The 18,286-nt window shown below is 38.9% G+C and overlaps 1 protein-coding gene across 1 annotated transcript in view; it reads right to left on the bottom strand.

Annotated features, from left to right (window-relative positions):
* The window catches only part of KCNH8 (potassium voltage-gated channel subfamily H member 8), a 207,236-nt gene that overhangs the window by 116,629 nt on the left and 72,321 nt on the right, over positions 1-18,286 (bottom strand). The window contains exon 3 of the mRNA XM_026078147.1: positions 8,092-8,223. Coding sequence (XP_025933932.1) covers positions 8,092-8,223 — 132 coding nt within the window. The remainder of the gene's footprint in view (positions 1-8,091; positions 8,224-18,286) is intronic.

The following is an 18,286-nucleotide window of genomic DNA, read 5'->3' as shown; positions in this document are numbered from 1 at the left end:
GTTTGCTTTTCTTTTTCTCCTTTTCTCCTTCAGTGTGCCACAAAGGACACTTTGCCCCTCATCTCCAGAATATATCCTGTGCCCCTCTAAGAACTGCTGGAATAGGACTGTCACTCACATTTAACACTTGGTAAAAAGCTAAAGCAGTAGTCATGAAAATTGTTGTTTCTCTAAAGGCTCAAGACTCAAATACAGCTTATTTGCTTGCACAGGGAAGGTGGAAAGGGGAGAGTTAAAGCATGTATGTGCTCACATATGCAGAAACAGGGAGTATAAAGACAGTTATATTTTTTTCCCACAGGTATTTGCATGCACTAACCAGGAGGAAAACAGTTTCTCTTCACTGAGGATGGAAGAGATGCAGTCCCATCGCTTCCTATTTTGATGGTCAGCCAGAATTGAAGCCCTCATAGAGAAGATGTAATCGAGTCATTGGAGAATAAAGGTTTCCACAGTATACTGTTCCTTTCAGCAAAGGGAAAGCTGGGGTCAGACTGTGTTTCTATCCCACCCCTGTGTCGACTGAACTGCATAGTGCCCTTGCATCCCGAAACAATTTTAGCTGCTTTGGATACTAYACATCTAGATGACTGTAGGTACCTCTCCCAACATCCTGCCTCCTGACAGTCATGAAGAGCTTTAAAACTAAAATTTGTCCCCTGAATATTCACTGCTGTAGCTTGAGCAATCAGGAAGGGGCTGAGACAATAATTAACCAAAATAAATCAATCTGCATATTGCAGAATTTGTTAGAAAAAGAGCTCTCCCCTGCCACCTAACAGACATTTTTACATAAAAATCTGGATTGCAAAATGGTTGGCACATGGTATTTCTCTTCTGGCACACTAAAAAGAAAAAAAAAACTCAAAACAAATGATACGCAACCAAAATAAATCTGTTTTCTTAGAAATTCATACAGATCTAAGGATTAATAGAAAGTCAGAAAAAGACAGCTAGCCAGTTAACCCATAACACTGCTGCTTAGTTTAACCCATGGTAGGAAGGGGTAGAGTCTAGCTTTTAATTCACACTTATTACTGGGGAAAAGCATCTTTGCCAACAGGCTGGCCAACTTGGTGAGGAGAGCTTTAAACTAGGAATGATAGGGGAAGGAGATGATGACCAACAAACGAACGAGAAAGTGGTAGACCAGGTTAGCAAGCAAAGGGTGCAAGGTTATGTGGGCAAGAGAAACCTTATAATCAACAAAACAGAGCAGAAGGGGACCCACCTCAAATGTATGCACACAAATAAGGAAGTGCCTACAGGACAGCATTACGGGGGAAGCTCTCCTACCTTTTTTGGGAAATCAGCACAACTGGGTGTCTCTCTGAAGTGCCTGCACCCTAATGCATGTGCCAGGGGGAACAAACAGGAGGAAGGAGATGTCTGCAGACAGTTACAGGGCCGCAAACTCATTTGGATCAATGATGTGGTGGGACAGCTCAGGYGACTGCAGTGCTGCAGTGGATGGATACAGGCTCTTTAGGAAGGACAGGCAAGTGGTGAGGAGGGGGGAGTTGCCCTGCATGCGAGAAGGCAGCTGGAACCCATGGAGCTCCGCCTGGGGACGGACGATGAGCCAGACAAGAGCTGGTGGGTTGGGGTTAGTGGGCAGACCAACATGGGCAATACGGTAGGTGTCTGCAACACACTACCCAGTCAGGAAGAAATAGGTGAGGCTTTCTTTAGACAACTGGAGGAAGCCCCACATTCACAGATTCTGCTCCTCGTGGGGGACTTTAACCTCCCCTGTATCTGCTGCAGAGACGACACAGCAGTGCATAAGCAATCCAGGAGGTTTCTGGAGTGCATTAATAACTTCCTTGCACAGATAATCAAGGAGGTGATGGGGGAAGGTACTCTGCTGTTCTTACAAACAAGGAGAACTGGTTGGGGTGTGAAGGTCAGGGGCAGCCTTGGCTGCAGTTACCATATCAAACTCAGGATCCTGAGAGGAAAGAATAAGGCAATAGCAGGATCACAACCCTGGATGTCAGGACAGCAGACTTGGGCTTGTTCAGGGTTCTGCTTGGAAGAATGCCATGGGAGATGGCCCTGCAGAGAAGAGTGGTCCTGGTTGATTTTCAAAGATCACCTTCTTCAAACTCAAGAACAGTCCATCCCCACATTCAGGAAGTCAAGCAAAGTTGGCAGGAGACCTACATGAATAAACAAGATGCTCCTGACTAAACTCAAACATTTAAAGGAAGCATACAAGAGATGGAAGCAGGGTCAGGTGACCCAAGAGGAACATAGAGACATGGTCCAAGTATGCAGGAACAGCATTAGAAAAGCCAAAGCTCACCTAGAGTTGAATCTGGCAAGGGATGTGAAAAGCAAAAAGAAGAGCTTCTACAGGTATATCAGCAACCAAAGAAAGACTAGGGAAAATGCAGACCTGCTGCTGAATGGGACAGGGGACCTGGTGACAGATGTTGTGAAAAAAGACCAAAGTACTCAATGCTTTCTTCACCTTGATATTGACTGGTAAGATGTGCCATGAGAAATCCTAGGCCCCTAAGACCAGTGGGGAAGTCTGGAGCAATAAAGACTTACCCTCAGTAGAAGAGGGTCAGATTAGGGAACATTTTAATAGATTGGACATACACAAGTCCATGGGACCTGAGGGGATGCGCTCATGAGCGCTGAGGGAGCTGGCTAATGTCATTGTGAGACCACTCTTGATTACCTTTGAAAGGTCATGGTGATCGGGGAAGGTTCCTGAGAACTGGAGTAAAGCAAATGTCACACCTATCTTCAAGGAGGACATGAAGGAGAATCTGGGGAAATGCAGGCTCGTCAACATCACCTTGATCTGATTGAAGATGATAGAGCAAACCTCCTGAAGGCCATTCCCAAACATATGAAGGACAAAAAGGTGATTGGGAGTAGTCAGCATGGATTTACAAAGTGGAAATTGTGCCTGACTTATCCGACAGCCTTCTACAACTCAGTGACTAGATCAGTGCATGAGGGGAGAGTAGTGGTGTTGTTTATCTTGACTTTAGCAAGGCTTTTGACAGTGTCTTCCATAACATCCTCATTGACAAACTGACAAAGTACAGATTAGATAAGGGGATAGTGAAGTGGACTGACTACTGGCTGAATGGCTGGGCTAAAAGGGTTGTGATCAGCAGCATAAAGTCCAGCTGGATGCCAGTCGCTACTGGTGTCCCTCAGGGGTTGATACTGGGACCAGTACTGTTTAACCTCTTCGTTAATGACCTGCATGATGGGAAAGAGTACATCTTTGGCAAGTTTACAGATGATACAAAACTGGGAGGAGTTGCTAATACACCAGATGGTTATGCTGTCACATGGTTCAGATGGACCTTGACAGGCTGGAGGAATGGGTGAACAGGAACCTCATGAAGTTTAGCAAAGGGAAGTCCTGTGCCTGGGGAGGAAAAAAACCATGCACCAGTACCAGCTGGGGGCTTACCAGCTGGAAAGCAGCCTTGCAGAGAAGGACCTGGGGGTCCTGGTGGACAAGTTGAATGTGAGCCAGCTATAAGCCCTCATGTCATAGAAAGCCAATGGCATCCTGGGCTGCATTGGGAAGTGTCGCCAGCAGGTCGAGGGAGATGATCCTTCCCCTCTACTCAGCTCCGGTGAGACCACATCTGAAGTGCTGGGTCCAGTTCTGGCCTCCTCAGTACAAGAAAGACATTCACATACCAGAGTGAGTCCAGCAAAGGTCCACAAAGATAATTAAGGTCTTGGAGCATCTGACATAGAAGGAGAGGCTGAGATATCTGGGACTGTTTAACCTGGAGAAGAGAAGGCTCAGAGGGAGAGGGGGGTGTCTTATCAATGTTTATAAAAACCTGATGGAGTGGAGAAGTAAAGTAGATGGAATCAGTCTCCACCCAGTGCTGCCCAGTAATAGGATGAGAGGCAATGGGCACAAGTTGAAATACAGGAAATTCCACTCAAATATAAGGAAAAGCTTTTTTTGTTCTGTGGGTGGTTAAACATTGGAACAGGATGTCCAGAGAGTCTGTGGAATTTACTTTGTTGGAGGTATCCAGAACCCATCTGGACACAGCCCTGAGCAACCTGCTCATGTTGACCCTGCTTTGAGCAGGGAAGTTGGACTAGACGATCTCCAGAAGCCCCTTCCAACCTCAACCATTCTGTGATTGATATCTATTACACACATTTTTATACTAATGCTAGAAGAATGGGGGAGAGAACATATCCTAAGATTGTTTTCAAACAAAATGCTAATAATTTTCTCAATGAAAAAATAACTAATAGATTATCAATGAAGGCTACAGGAAACTCTTTGGAATGAGTCAAATTTAGCAGGGGAATTTTGGCAGTGATTACAACTATAGCATTCTATGTCTACTTAACCCAAGTTATTATGTATTTGCATACAGATTAGAGACCCAGAAGTAGTCACAGAATAATTTCTTAGTTCCCTACATATATTGTTGTAATCTTGCTCCCTTCCTGCATATGTCCAAGTATATTACAGAATATCCATGTGCAGAAATAAAAAAAAACATAGATCAAACCTCACTGTATTGGAGTTGAGATTTGGACTCTGGCAATTCCAATTTAAGCTGTTTTCCTTCAAAGGGATAATGGAACTTTTAAACCAATTTACCAAAATATACTTCGTCTTAGGTTAGAATAGTAAAATAGATCTCCCATAAAACTGCTTGAGAAACAGATCTGGGAGGGAACACTGTTTTTATAAAAGAAGTTTTCCTGTGAATTAGAAAGAAAAAGACCATCAATTTGATTAAGGATTCCAAATTTAGCAAAAAACTGTTGAAGAGTTTCTTTTCACAACTGTACTTAATTATAGGTATTATTAAACAGACAGAAACTATTGTAAATTTCTACGAGACTTACAGGTAGAGGAAACAGATGTATTGTTGAAAACAAATTAACAGTATTGAAAAGTTGAAGCTTCTGAGAACATTGCCATTAAAAGGGGTGGGAGAGCGGGGATGGATGGTAAATTAATTAAAAAATTAAAAATAAAAAGCCAAAGGAGAGAGCTGCTAATTGCCCCAACACCTCTTAAAGACTGCTAATCTTCTCATGCACACGTTCTTTTTCTTATACAAAAATCTCAGGACATAATGTCTATCATCACCGTTGGCTGATCAGGCTAATTTCGCTGAAAATTTTTATACAGAAGAGGAACAGAAAAAGATTCTGTTAAATTTGTATTTAAAATGAGGCATTCAGAAGAAAAGGTCACAGACAGTGTCTGACATTTGGGCTGGGTAAAGTGAAATTGGGCAAAAAAGTGGACTTTTGCAAGGCATGTTGGCACAAAGGAGCAACAGACCTTGTATGAACAGATGATACAGAACAGATAAGGAAAGTTTTGCAGAAAAGCGAAGAGGGTGTCAAACTCTTGAGGTCTACAAAAGTAAAAAGATAATCCACAAGAAAAGAGAGGCCATAAAACCAGGAGATAAACCTCAGGAACATGTCATTGTGAAAGTATGGGGGAACAAGATGTTACAGGAAAAAATACAGAAGGTATCAAAGTTAGGAAAGAAGTGAGGAAGAATGAAGTCTGATGAAGACTTTTGGAGGTACAACCAGTGAGAGTGCACTATTGAACAATGTGGCCAAGGGGTCCAGGGCAGACTTTGGAAAAAAGGAACATGAAACAATTTTCTTAGATAACTTTTTTTAACAAGTTTAGAAATTAAAGGGAGGTGAGATGTGAATCTTAATGCCCTGTGTGCAAATTGTTGAAGTTTGTTCTGGATATAACAGAGAGAAGAGGGAGACGAAGTAAAACCTATTAATACAAAAGCCTTGCATGGACGGAAGAGTTTCACACTGAGCATGTTTGTATCTAAACTCTCTTTCCCATATATATAATCTAAGCCCAAGAGATACGCCAAAAGGGCAATGAAAAGCTGTATGTAATGGCAACTGTCTTATAGCAAGAGCTGGCCTTTCAGTCCCATGTGTATAGGTTCCCTGTTTTTTGAAAGACAAATTCGATAATCTTGAACATGTAAAAGTATATTTTGGCTATATTAACTGTGAAAATAATACCTTACAACATATACTGAACACTGTGCAACTTGGTGTTACTCATTGAAAATTAAAAATGATCTTTAATATCTTCAAACAAAGCATGAATTCACTTTCTGTAAATATGGGGCACATACTGCATGCGTGACAGTCGATATGATCAAAGTAAAGAAGAATCAGTTACTCCTAGGGTTGAGTATTTTGAAATTTCAGGTACTGAATCAGTTTCATAGATTGTATGGGTTAAATTAAATCATCATATTACCATTAAAATTATTTTTATATAGCCAGATATATTTACATAAAATTAAAATATTGGAATTGTTTGTAAACATTTTTGGATAAAAGGTTGGATCTTATTTCCTATCTCACCATATTATATAAAACAACGTATTTAGCAAAGACCCACACTAAATTCTACTTTCTGTTGCCACAGTGTGAACAAGTACCTCCACAGAATAGGATTACCATGGTTCTACATGAGTATAATGAGAAGGAACAACAGGGTATCAAGACTGTGCTCTAAAGAGTATATTGTGCAAGACAGCAAAATGTCAATATCCAAAGCTTACAGCAATTCCTGAAGCCCAGAACCTACACTGTAGAGCAGAGAACTGAACTGGCATTTGCTGACCTAAATGTAGCTTTGTATGAGGGCATTCCTCTGTAAGTGCAAGGGTGGGATCTAGGAGGAGTATTAATTTTTAAATGTGTAATGGCAAACATGAGCTAAAATCTGCTTAATTTACAGTTTAACATGAGCTCACATAAATAACTGAAGAACATTGAACTCCATTTTAATATAAGCATGGAGCTATGAAATGTTTAACTGATAAGCAATAGCTATCATTTTACAAGTAATCAGTCATATACCTATTTCAAATGGTCACTGGTATACTAAATGAAATTTCTGTTAGTGTATCCTGAATCTCTCATAAGAGGTAAAMCATTAGGCTTTAGAGCACAGATGTTCAGACAATCTCTCTTCTACATGGCCTCACGCATCATGTTTTAATAAACTATCTTCCTAAAGCATTTGTAAGTGTAAGGGGTTTTTTTAGGTCTTAAGCAGAAATCAGATAAAAATATAAAAAGGATTTTACTTTGATTAGTTGAAGCTGGATGTAAAGGTAATCTGCAAAATGTACCTGGTGCTACTTCAAAGCCTTTCTTTAGCCTTTCAGCTCAGAAATTCTCAAATATGTTCTGTGCAAAAAGTGAAGAATGCACAAAAATATGTCCATTATTCAGGGCTTCTAATGCGAGACAAAGGTGAAATTATTTGTCAAACCACACAGAAGAGGCAAACATTGTTAGAATAAATGCTGATTTAAGAGCATTCATCAGCACAAGGAAGCACAATATTTTCTGTTTTCAAATATTAAAATGCTTTAAAAGAATACTGCATTACAACTGTCTCTGTAACTGAGATATAATTATTTTAATTGAAAAGCTTACCAGCTTACTAGCTTTAAAATCAGTAAAAGCTGAATATAAGTTGTTACTAACTGATCCCCTGCCTGAGAAACCCAGAAGAAGAAAAGGAGTCCTAAAGACATATTTACATTGTTTCAGTGATATGCAGAGATCAAATGACTATCATAGGGATGAAAAATTCAAATAAATCCAAACAGCAGTACCAGAATTGAAAATGCAAAAGTAATGAAACTTTACAGGAATTCTGAAAGTTACTCCTTCCCTTCACAGGAAAATCTTTTCTCTAGACAGTTCTTCTGACATAGAAAAGTTGTAAAACTACTCTCTTGTTTCAGTGGACATTTATAAGACGTAAATCTGGAGCAAGTTCACTGCCTTTGGTAGACAATATAGGTCAGTGCTGACCATCTATCTTCTATTCCCCCTCTACTCCCCCCTCCAATATCATTGCTTTGTTGTAACAGAAGGCAGCAAAACTTGACTGCACTGTGCAGTTGATATTGATTTACGGCAGCTGTGCATCATTAGAGTGGCACAAATAATCTTTTTCCAAATTTACAAGAGTATCCTTGCATAGTTTCCTTTCAGAAGCAAATAAATGTGAGAACACATTTCTTATACTATCACACAAACCTTCCTTTTTGTCTTCTGCAGCAATCTTCACTTTTGTGTCTGTTATATCTTTGAAAGAGGCCAGAAAGAGTACTACATCTCCTTTTTCATTCTTTATAGGAACAATATCCAATAGGCACCAGAATGAAGACCCTGTAAGGATAAAGAATAAAATTTAATTCAGACAGCTGTCTTTTAGCAGGGGGGGTTGGGGGGAGGTAAAAAAGCAAACYATTAAAGCTACAACTAATGTAATTCTAAAAAAAAAATCTTATTTAGGAGGTTAGTAGTCAGGAAATCGCAGATGTTCAGCTCATGTAAATCTCTTTGCATCATTGGTTGAAGCTCAGTAATACTGTTGTCTCTGGAAGCAAGGCATTAATTTAAATGCAAAATTTATCTACAGGGATCATTAACAGAGTTTAATGAAGCTGCTTACTCCTCTGAAATCATGTTTTCCTTTGAACTCTCAACTGATGGTACTTCCTATTTTACTGGAATAGCTTCCACTATGTTAACTTGACATCTGAAGCTTCCATATTAACTACAGAATCATTTTACCTTAATCATCCAACTAGGTACTCATTAAAATCCCTCGGCAGAAGACCTGAGAGTTGGAGCATCATTCCACTAATTCAAAGATATTTAAACTAATCAGACATGATACTTAGAATAGAAATTGTAAATGCTCGAATCAGAGTAACCTAAGCTATAAAAGAATTAACTCCTTGCATCTTAAAGATGGTAAGATTTATAATAACATATACCATCTATAAAATTAATATCAACTATCTTCCTTACTATGCATAATGGTCACCTTGCTAAGACCTAAGCTAGACAACACTGTGTTTTGCAATATTTTTAAATCATGCCCTGACCATGCCTGCTAAATAATTATACCATTTAAAATAAATGCTTGGCATTGATTCAGACCACTCAGAACAAAAGCTAACTTTTGCTTAGGTCCTGGTGAGTCCTTCAAATGCATTGGGAATACAACTGAGAACTCAGTAAACACCCTGGATCCCAATCCCATCAGTTCTGGGATAACTCGGTTCAGTGCCAGGCTTTTGTGTTTTTCAGTTTTTGGATACCAACACAAACTGTCTCCACACATTATTGCTGTGCTATCAGCCTACTAATATTATTTACAAGATATATAACTACTGCTACAGCATGGCTTTTTTCAGTTTCAAATTTCTTTTTAGGAGATGCCTCTACCCTTACATAATCACGTTCCTTCCCATCACACTATTTTTGGCATTCATTCACAGCCAGAAGTCTATTTTCATTCAGAAAAGAAAACAGGCTAAGCTCCCTGGAAGACTGACTATCGCCAAATGATCAGCTGACCTTGGAGGGGTCCTTAGGAAGGCAAAGTAGATCAGTCACTTCCCCATCTAGACTCTCTTTCCCAAACTCTGCAGTCTTGGAAATGAATACAAGATCACAAATCAGCTTTCTAATTTAAATTTTCAGATAGAAGTTCTCTGACTGCCTGTTGAAAGCTGCAGATGAGCATGGGAGGTGAAACAGCAGCTTCCCCCTTGAAGGACTACCACAGTTGGAGGTCCAGAAGCATGCTTCGAAGGGAAGTCAGGTGGTCCTCTCCATCCTGGCCAAACTTCTCAAGAGGCAGGCAAGAAGCTTTGAGGGTAACTACTGGTAACCACTACTGGTTACTTGTTATAACATAAGGCTTCCCCTTAAGCTCCTTAAAGTAGGCACAGGGAGAACAGTGAATGGCTGGAAAGACAACTGGAGAAAGAGAGAAAAATCATGGAAGGTAGACTGGCTTTATATTGGGTTTAAACGTTCTCATTTTGAGGTTGTAAAGACAGAGAAAGTAAAGCAGCCCTTTTAAAAGTAGGTAGAACTGACATCAGAAGCAAGATATTTCTGCTGTTTCTTCCTTCACTTTAATTTTTCATTCTTAAAACATTTTTGTGCAGACTTGATTCCTTTATCAAAACTTCTGGGAAAAACTGCTTCAGTGCTGTTACTGTCAGAAATGTGATACGGAGCCACCACCCTGTCAATCTAAAGTGGTGTATTCAAAGATGAGAAGAAACATTAAGAAATTTTATTTTCCTGCTTAAAAATAGAATCACAAATGTCCACATAGTATTGTTATAGCTCTTAAACTGGCCAAATTCTACTTTCTATAGTTACATTGTGCCTGGCTAAATTCTAGCAGTAGATGCAGCTGGACAAGATGCTGTAAATGACAGCAATGGCTATAATGCTCTTTTAAAGAGTTGTTGTAATCTATTCCAGAGGTAGAAGCATATCCTCTTTTCAATTGCTTCTTTTTCACACACAAATTAGTCAGTAAGGCTGCTCCTGGAAGAAAGTTACAGGTACCAGCCATATTCAAACAAATCCAATCCAGCTATCCCGAGAAACACATTTGGTAGTGCTACCTGAAATGATAGATTTGTAGGTTTAGGGAAATTATTGCAGCACTGCCCATCAGCAATCATTAGAAAGACAAACAAACCCTTTCAGAGTTTCATGCTGTAACACATTTACTCTTTTGTATAACCAAGAAGCATTTGAATTCATTGCGAGTGAACACTGGTCACGGAAATTATTCCAAATTTTGCCATGGTTTAATGTTATTTGTTGTTTATCTTTGATTACATTTTCTGTTATTATCTGTCCTTGTTCTCCTCCTCCTCTGTAAACATGCCTGAAAATATTGATTAAGCAAAGCAAATATGCAACATTAACAGTATGCATATACAATACATGCATATGCTACTTCTCTCATGAAGGGACTTCCAGGTTAGTGCCTGGCATGGTGGAGCTGCTGCTCATGCCATTACTTATACACTCAGTCTTCACAAGTCCTGAGCTGAGCTTCTGTTGCTGGATTTTCTGTCACTGCTCTGAAGGGAGCAACTGAATACAAAGTACTCTTCAGGACTAGAGGAGATGGCCCAATTTAGCTCAGAAGTAGATCAATATGTGCTAGCACTCTGTCAGGAACAGAACTGTGTCATCTTTCACTATTGACAAGCATTCTTGGAAAAATATACTGATCCAGTGCAATCCATTATAGAGCTTTTATTCTGAAAGCCAGCATCATACAATGCTATAAGCCAAAAGAACTTTCTACTCATCAAAAAAAGTAATTCCCTATTTAGTTACAGTGCTTTTGAGTGCACTCATCTGTGAGACAGAAATTCCCTCCGTACTTCAGATGGTACATACAAAGGTCTTCTGAATTGCCAAGAGTCGTCTATCAAAGAAATTTCTCTTGGAGTTTTATTTATATACAGACTCTATTGCTCCAAGCCACCACTCTGAGGAAAAGTTTAATCTTTCTCTTGTATTATGAACTGAAGGTTCAAAATATATTTTAATATCCTCAGGGCTTATAAAAGCACATCACAAGAATGGAGAAGAAGAGACTAAATGAAGCATAACTATCACAAAGCAATTTGGCTATAGTCCACCACTTATATATACATAAGGAGCAGAGTGCTTTATGGTCACTCCCTCAACCACCATTTCTACCTCTCCTCAGTCCAACAGTCTGTCCTCAAACTGAAATCAAAACAAGAGTCAACAGGGAAAGGACTTTATGCAGAACCCTGCCATCATACCAATATCCCTATTACTACAAAATAAGGGCTGTTTAAAACAAAGAGCAGAATCAAATAGTTAGCTCTATTCATGAACAACATATGCTCAGCATGCAAAAATACTCACTTGGTCTTTAGTCACACCCACCCTAGACAAAGCTTAGTGCAGTACTCAGAATGAAAGACTTTAGTGGATATTTGGGTATTGTAATGGTATCAGAATACAGAAATTGAGTGGGATTATTGACAACTGGCTTCTTTAATTCTTTATTAAAAGAATTAAACTCTGTACCCATCCCCTCTGTTTAGTCAAAATCTTAACCATACTTAGCTGCAGCAAGTACCTTCTGCAATAAGGACCAGTAAGCACATACATTCCTCTGAATCACTCAGAACTAGTAATAGACACTGATGCACAACTATATTCTCCTTATTATCTAGACCCAGCCTGGCAGACTCGTATCATCCAGGCAGACTAGCTTAAGACTTTCTTTTCTGCCATGTGTCAGCTATTGGCAGCTATATCCACCACCAGGCCTTCACTTCCCTTTAGACTTTGCTTGCCATGCTGCTTGCTAGACAGGCACCGGGCTGGCTTGCACTGCCCCTTCCATCAGTCAAGAGCAATAAATTGAACAAATTCCCATGATTCAAGAGGGATTCCTCTATTGTGAGAGGAAAAGGGACTAAGACATAAAGCTCTTTTACAGAGCTTTGCATCTGCACATAACATACCAGACTAATGAAATGAGATGTTTTATGGACTAAGAAACTGAGTACTTGGAAAGAAAAGAGTATGTCTTACATATTGGATGTTGAAGTGCCTCATAGCAAGAAACAGGGACTCTTCAAGCCACATAATTATCATGATATATATTCACAAGAGGACAGAATTAAGCTGCACAAGGCATCATAAATCTGGCACATTTCTTTACATTATAGTGCTTTACTTAGCAAACTAAATGTTCTTTCAAGCAGATGCAAACCATACTTTCTTTCTTAAGCTATTTCTAGGGACTGTTATTTAAAAGACAAAATAAAAACACTGTTATATGGGTAATGGCAGTAACTTGCCAGCAGGGTTGATCCTGAATCTTCAGCATGAGCACACAGACTTCTTTCATTTATAGAGTTATTTGTTATTAGCAAAATAAMGCTGCTGCTGGATACATGATTATTAACAAAACAAAGCTGTTGCTCTATACATGATATCACCAGAGAAGTTTTAGCCTGATCCTTTTCCCTTTTCCACCATGGAAACTCTGGATACCAATACTGACAGACTAGGCTGGAAACGACTTCACTCGGAGAGACCAAACTGGCTCTTTTGCTAACTTATCGAAAGATTTCCAGTGCCACTGATAACATTTTGGCTGAATGTTTTGTAGTTTCGATAGTGTCAACATTTTGTTGAAGAAACCAAAGTGCAAAAAAGAAAACTATGCTTTAAAAAAAATTGCAACTCAATTAAACAGAAAGGGAATGGAGCTGAAAGAAAAAGTACTGCTATAACCAGAATACTTTCTCTCTATTAAGTACCAAAACTTTGACAATGATCTATTAAAACAGATAATGCAAGGTTTTTCTGCTTTAAGCAAATAAGTACCTCCTTCTCCATCATCTTTGTAGAAGTCACATGCACATATTAAAAAAACTATCAATTTTTCCCTTATATTCTGCTACTGTAGATGACAGCCTGTATGCTATATCCTAGTGCCTGTCTTTGGTCTGACAGTATTTCTCAAGAAAACAAGGATACCCGTAAATAGGATATATTTGTTAACTGACATATATGGTCAGTGATGTCTGTGCTAACATTTTCACAGCAGTAGTATRAAAGATTCAAGAACAGATTTCCCTGAGTTTTGTATGGCAGATAGATCATGCTTGTATACTGCAAGTGGATCTGCTTGCAAGATTCAATAGACACAGTAAATCCATGCCAAAATATCTCAAACTGGAATACAGAGGTATTCCAAGAACTTGGTAGGAGGAAGGTGATAAGTGAGATAACTTAATAACAGGGTAAAAATTATGTTTCAATAAGAATAAGTAGGTAACTATGTTAGCTCTGTGGAGCTATGTAGTGACTCAGAAGTTTTCATTAAAAATACCTCTGTATAGGTTATCATTACTGCTGTAGTGTAGAGCTTGAAGTTATGAATGACTGTTTTTCCATAGGCTTGTAGAATAAGCATTCAGAAAGCTGCAAAGTTCTTTATTCATTAAATTGTTCATACAGAGGAGATACTGACCATGGTAAGCCCAGCATTGTTTCAGTTTGTCGACAAAGAAAGAATTAAAGGTTTCAGACGTGAGGAAGCCAAACAGAAGGTAATGCTTTGGCTACAAAAATGCATGGCAAATAGAATCAACTTTACAATTTCTTACACGATAYGCAATTGCATGATCATATATTGTGGACATTTCTCTTATACAAAACTGTCACATCCCACCAGAGAAAGTGAAAAATTCCTTGCATGTGCTTCCTCACTCTTTTTTAGTGCCCAGCTTCAGCCTATGCCCTGTTGCCTCCACTGCCGGGTAACTCAGAACGGCTTGTACATCATATTACCCAACATATCTAACTAAGTCATGACTGCCACAATGGGGAGAGGGAGAGGTGGCAAGGATGTTTTCCTAAGAGGAGATACACCTCAGCACAGCTGAGTCCTATCCTTGCCTCTGTTGCAAACTTCCAGTATCAAGCAGGTAAAGGCTCAACTTATCACCTCAAAATCTACATTTCATGTTATCTCGACACAGACTGCCTCAGCTCTGGCAGTTTGAGCACATGACTTTCCAACCTTAATGTTCTTTAAATTTTTTTATGCAACAGCTAGTACGGTCTGCAGTATACATTTTATATAAATTAATTTATGGACTCCAGMACATCTACATTTCAGCTTTATTTTTACTCAGCTTTCTTGACTCCCCTTTTAGAACTCCAGTATCTTTCCCACTTAATGAAACTCCTAGTTTCAAAATCCTCTAGTTACATTTGAGTTTTCATTGAGCAAAAGCAGAGAAGCTAAGCAATGCCTGTTAAAGCCATGTGACATGCTCTCATTATCCTTATGTGCACTACTTATTTTTTGTCTGCTCTAATTTCCTTTTCCTATCTCCCTCCAGATTAGAAAAACCTCTATTTTAGGAGATAACAACCTGCCTGATGTAATACRTTTACCAGGTTACATTTATAACAATTAGCAAAATACACAAGATTATACAAAAATGCCGTGAAGTCAATGAAATATATTCTGTTTATATGCAAAAGGCCTAAAGGGCAAATTCATTAATATTCGCAGTCTGCAACTTACTCCTCCCCAACCCCAAAAGATCATTACTGTGTCCCAGTCATAATGTTACAAGGTGTTCAGCATTTGTCAGCTGACTCCTCGGAAAGTACTAATTGAGGTGGCTTATTTATAATTAAATATCCAATATCTCTTGTTAAAGTGATAAAAACTTGTCCTAAAATATTCTGGCTTCCTTATTTAGTAACTACTATATATCTTAATCATGCAGTGTACCCAAACAAAATAATTCTTCAGCATCTTTCTATGGACTGTTTCAGAGTGAGTCAGGCTCAATCCTACCTTAGCAGTCTATTCTTTGCTTTCTTCAACTAATATTTTCTTTTTTTTCATGGCTTTCAGTTGCACAGTCCCAAAACAAGCAAAGTCTGCTTTCCCTTGATTACTATATTTTTGTAATCTATCATTAGAACTGTGTTTACAACTCTTGGTCCCTATTCCTTTTGGATTTTAAGAGCTCCTAATTCAAAACATAGACGTAATCACACTAGTAAATATGATTTTTCGGTCTACTGAGGGATGTACTTTTGTCCTTCAGAAAAAAAGCAACAAATTTTCTTAAGCCAGGGCACTCTCTTGTACACATTTATGTACATGTGTATGAGTCTATATATATGTACACACACATGAAAAATCATGTACACACACACACACACACTTTTTCATTTCTCTCAGTTTCTTCCTATAACCTGCCTAACTTTTGAAACTGTGTCTGATATTTCTGATGTCAGGAGAGGTGTAGCCCATATTCTTCTGAATACAACCATATTTTCAAAGGACATTATTCTGTTTTTGAACTCATTATTTTATTCTATTAAAAAGAAGCTTCAAAGAGGAAAAAGGATTTGTTGTTTCCTGTAAGTGAAAACAAAGCAATACCAAAACAGGCCACTCCACCTGCAATGAAAATGTTCACTTTTTTAACTCTAAATAACAACTGATAACAACATAACTAAAATAAACTTGTTCAAAATATTCTAGTGATCATGATTCTGGTGTCTCTGTCAGTGACAGCCCCTAGAAATGGAAGGTCCACAGTCTGCAGAGTGGAAGATCTCCCAAAGTTGGGAGGATTTGCTGGTACTGCAGCCTCATGCTTATTCATAATGTTTTGGACAATTTTTCCTTGGAGGAAGAACGGATTCTGCTGACTAAACGTTCACTCATGTTGAAAAGCTCCATTTTACAAACTGGTCACTTGTTTTCCATCACTTTTTCCATTAGGTAAGGTCAAATATGGTTTTTGTTTAAGAAGTGCCTCTATAGTTCATGCCTACTATTTCATTTTTATCTGTTAGTATGCATCAAGAGTTTTAGCTGAATTTGAGAATTTTGTTTGAGCACATGATTCATTCTGCCAACTGACAACTTTTTGGTAGGAAGGGGCTAAACATGGAACCTGACAAGAAGTCATGCCACAGATTCGGACTTGATATCACCATCCTGTCAGGTTATGCTTTTTGTACAGAAGGATTTTGAAACATACTCTGAGGATTTACCTAAGGCTGTAGAGAGGATTAGTCTCCCCAGTTCACCATCTGAATCCATGTGAGCACATGCTGTAAACAGGTTTTGAGCCTGCTCATTGAAAAGAATTACAGTAACCCCATCAGTTTGAAAGTAATAGGTTTTAACCTTTTCATTACTTAGCCACTCTCCAAAATTGCACTGCTTTCCCTAAGCCAAATCAGTAAGAGGTTGCAATAGACAGTGCTGACATGAGCAACATGCTGCTCTTTCAAAAATTGTGGAGTTACTGCATGAATTCATCACAATTGTCAGCACAGGAGAAAGCAATTGGATAGAGCCTAGGGCACAATTCAGTAAAGGGATTTGAGGATCAGGAACAAATTAATGAAATTGTCAGCAGAAGGGAGAGATGGGATCACCGGAAGAAATGATATGTTCTTTTTTTTTTTGAACAAAGAACAGCCTAATGGATGGTAAAGCACAGGGGCAAAAGCCAACTTTCAGCTGAAGCCTAACTAAAAACCCTCATAAAAATAAAAGATAGCCTATCAACAACCTCAGTGAGGTCTTAAAATCATGAGAAAAATTGAAGAAGAGAGTGACTGGTCTGACTTAGTAAAAGTATCCCACCACAATATAAATAGCTGCACTTCTTAAAACAGATATGTAAAAGGGTGGGTGCATAATTAAGTAATAATGACATATATCATGCATGCAGTGTTACTAGCAACCATCCATATTAAGCGCGGCTGGAAGCCCAAGGTGCCTGTTTGGAAACAATCATCTGTAAGCATCTGTAAGCAGTGAAGGGCTATCCCTCTGTAACAATGAAATAAACAGTAGGAAACTCGCATACGGATTTAGTTGCTTATCTCTGTGCTTCCAGTAGAACACATCTTTTCTCAGGAAATTATGCTTTTAATAAATTATGCTGCTATTGAAAGAAGCTATTAGCTGATGTCACCACCAGTGCCATCAGAACAAAGTAGTAAGCAACAGTTCTGTTGAAGTCTCATTAAATTACAGTAAAAGATCACAGGTATTTCAGATCACACTGCTAACAGGGCATTTTACCACCATTTCTTTCATGTAACTGAAATTCATCCCCTGTTTTTGTCTCATAGCAAGCATTCAGTAATCGCTTCATTCTAGACTCTGCAGAGTTCAATTGAGGGCTCTTCACAAGAGTGGAAGGAAGTCTGCCCCAACTTCTCCTCCCCGACGCAGGGCTGCATTGCCCCCGTCGCAGCAGCAGGCAGTGTCTCTAGCACTTCTACGCATTTCAGAGCTACCCGTGTTTCATCAGTGGCTGTGAGTCAATCAAATCAAATGTTTGGAGAGAAAAGGAGCTAAAGCATTTCCTCTCCTATGAAAATGTAGGAAAATAAGGATGTGTCTACATACACAAGTATACTGTTCTTTAAAATGAAAGATTTCCCCAAGATCTCTGGAACTTCCAGGTACACTACTATTGAGCTAAAAAGGGCGAGGGGGGGGAGGGCAGGGAAGATGCTTTTCTGAAACATGATTTATGAACGATTGTTTACGGCTCATGAAATTGCAGTTAGATATTACCATCAGATTAATTTTTTGGTGTTGCTTGCTCTTTTGATCCCCCCCATTCCTACATTTTATACTATATTTAGACAACATGAGCAAATCAACCACAAAAGCTTTTTAACGGTCTTATTTATAGGCCATATTTCTAAGGTGGAGCAGTGGTGGAAGGGCAATGAGGTCACATTGCTATGGACTCTCCTGCTTGTCAAGAGACTTTCTCTACATAAGTAACTCAATATCTCTAAAAAATTAATGTTTCCATATGGAAAATTCTAATGT

Source organism: Apteryx rowi, unplaced genomic scaffold (assembly GCF_003343035.1).
Source record: "Apteryx rowi isolate R43461 unplaced genomic scaffold, aptRow1 scaffold_470, whole genome shotgun sequence".
Taxonomy (NCBI): Eukaryota; Metazoa; Chordata; class Aves; order Apterygiformes; family Apterygidae; genus Apteryx; species Apteryx rowi.
This window is presented reverse-complemented; position numbering and strand designations above follow the sequence as displayed.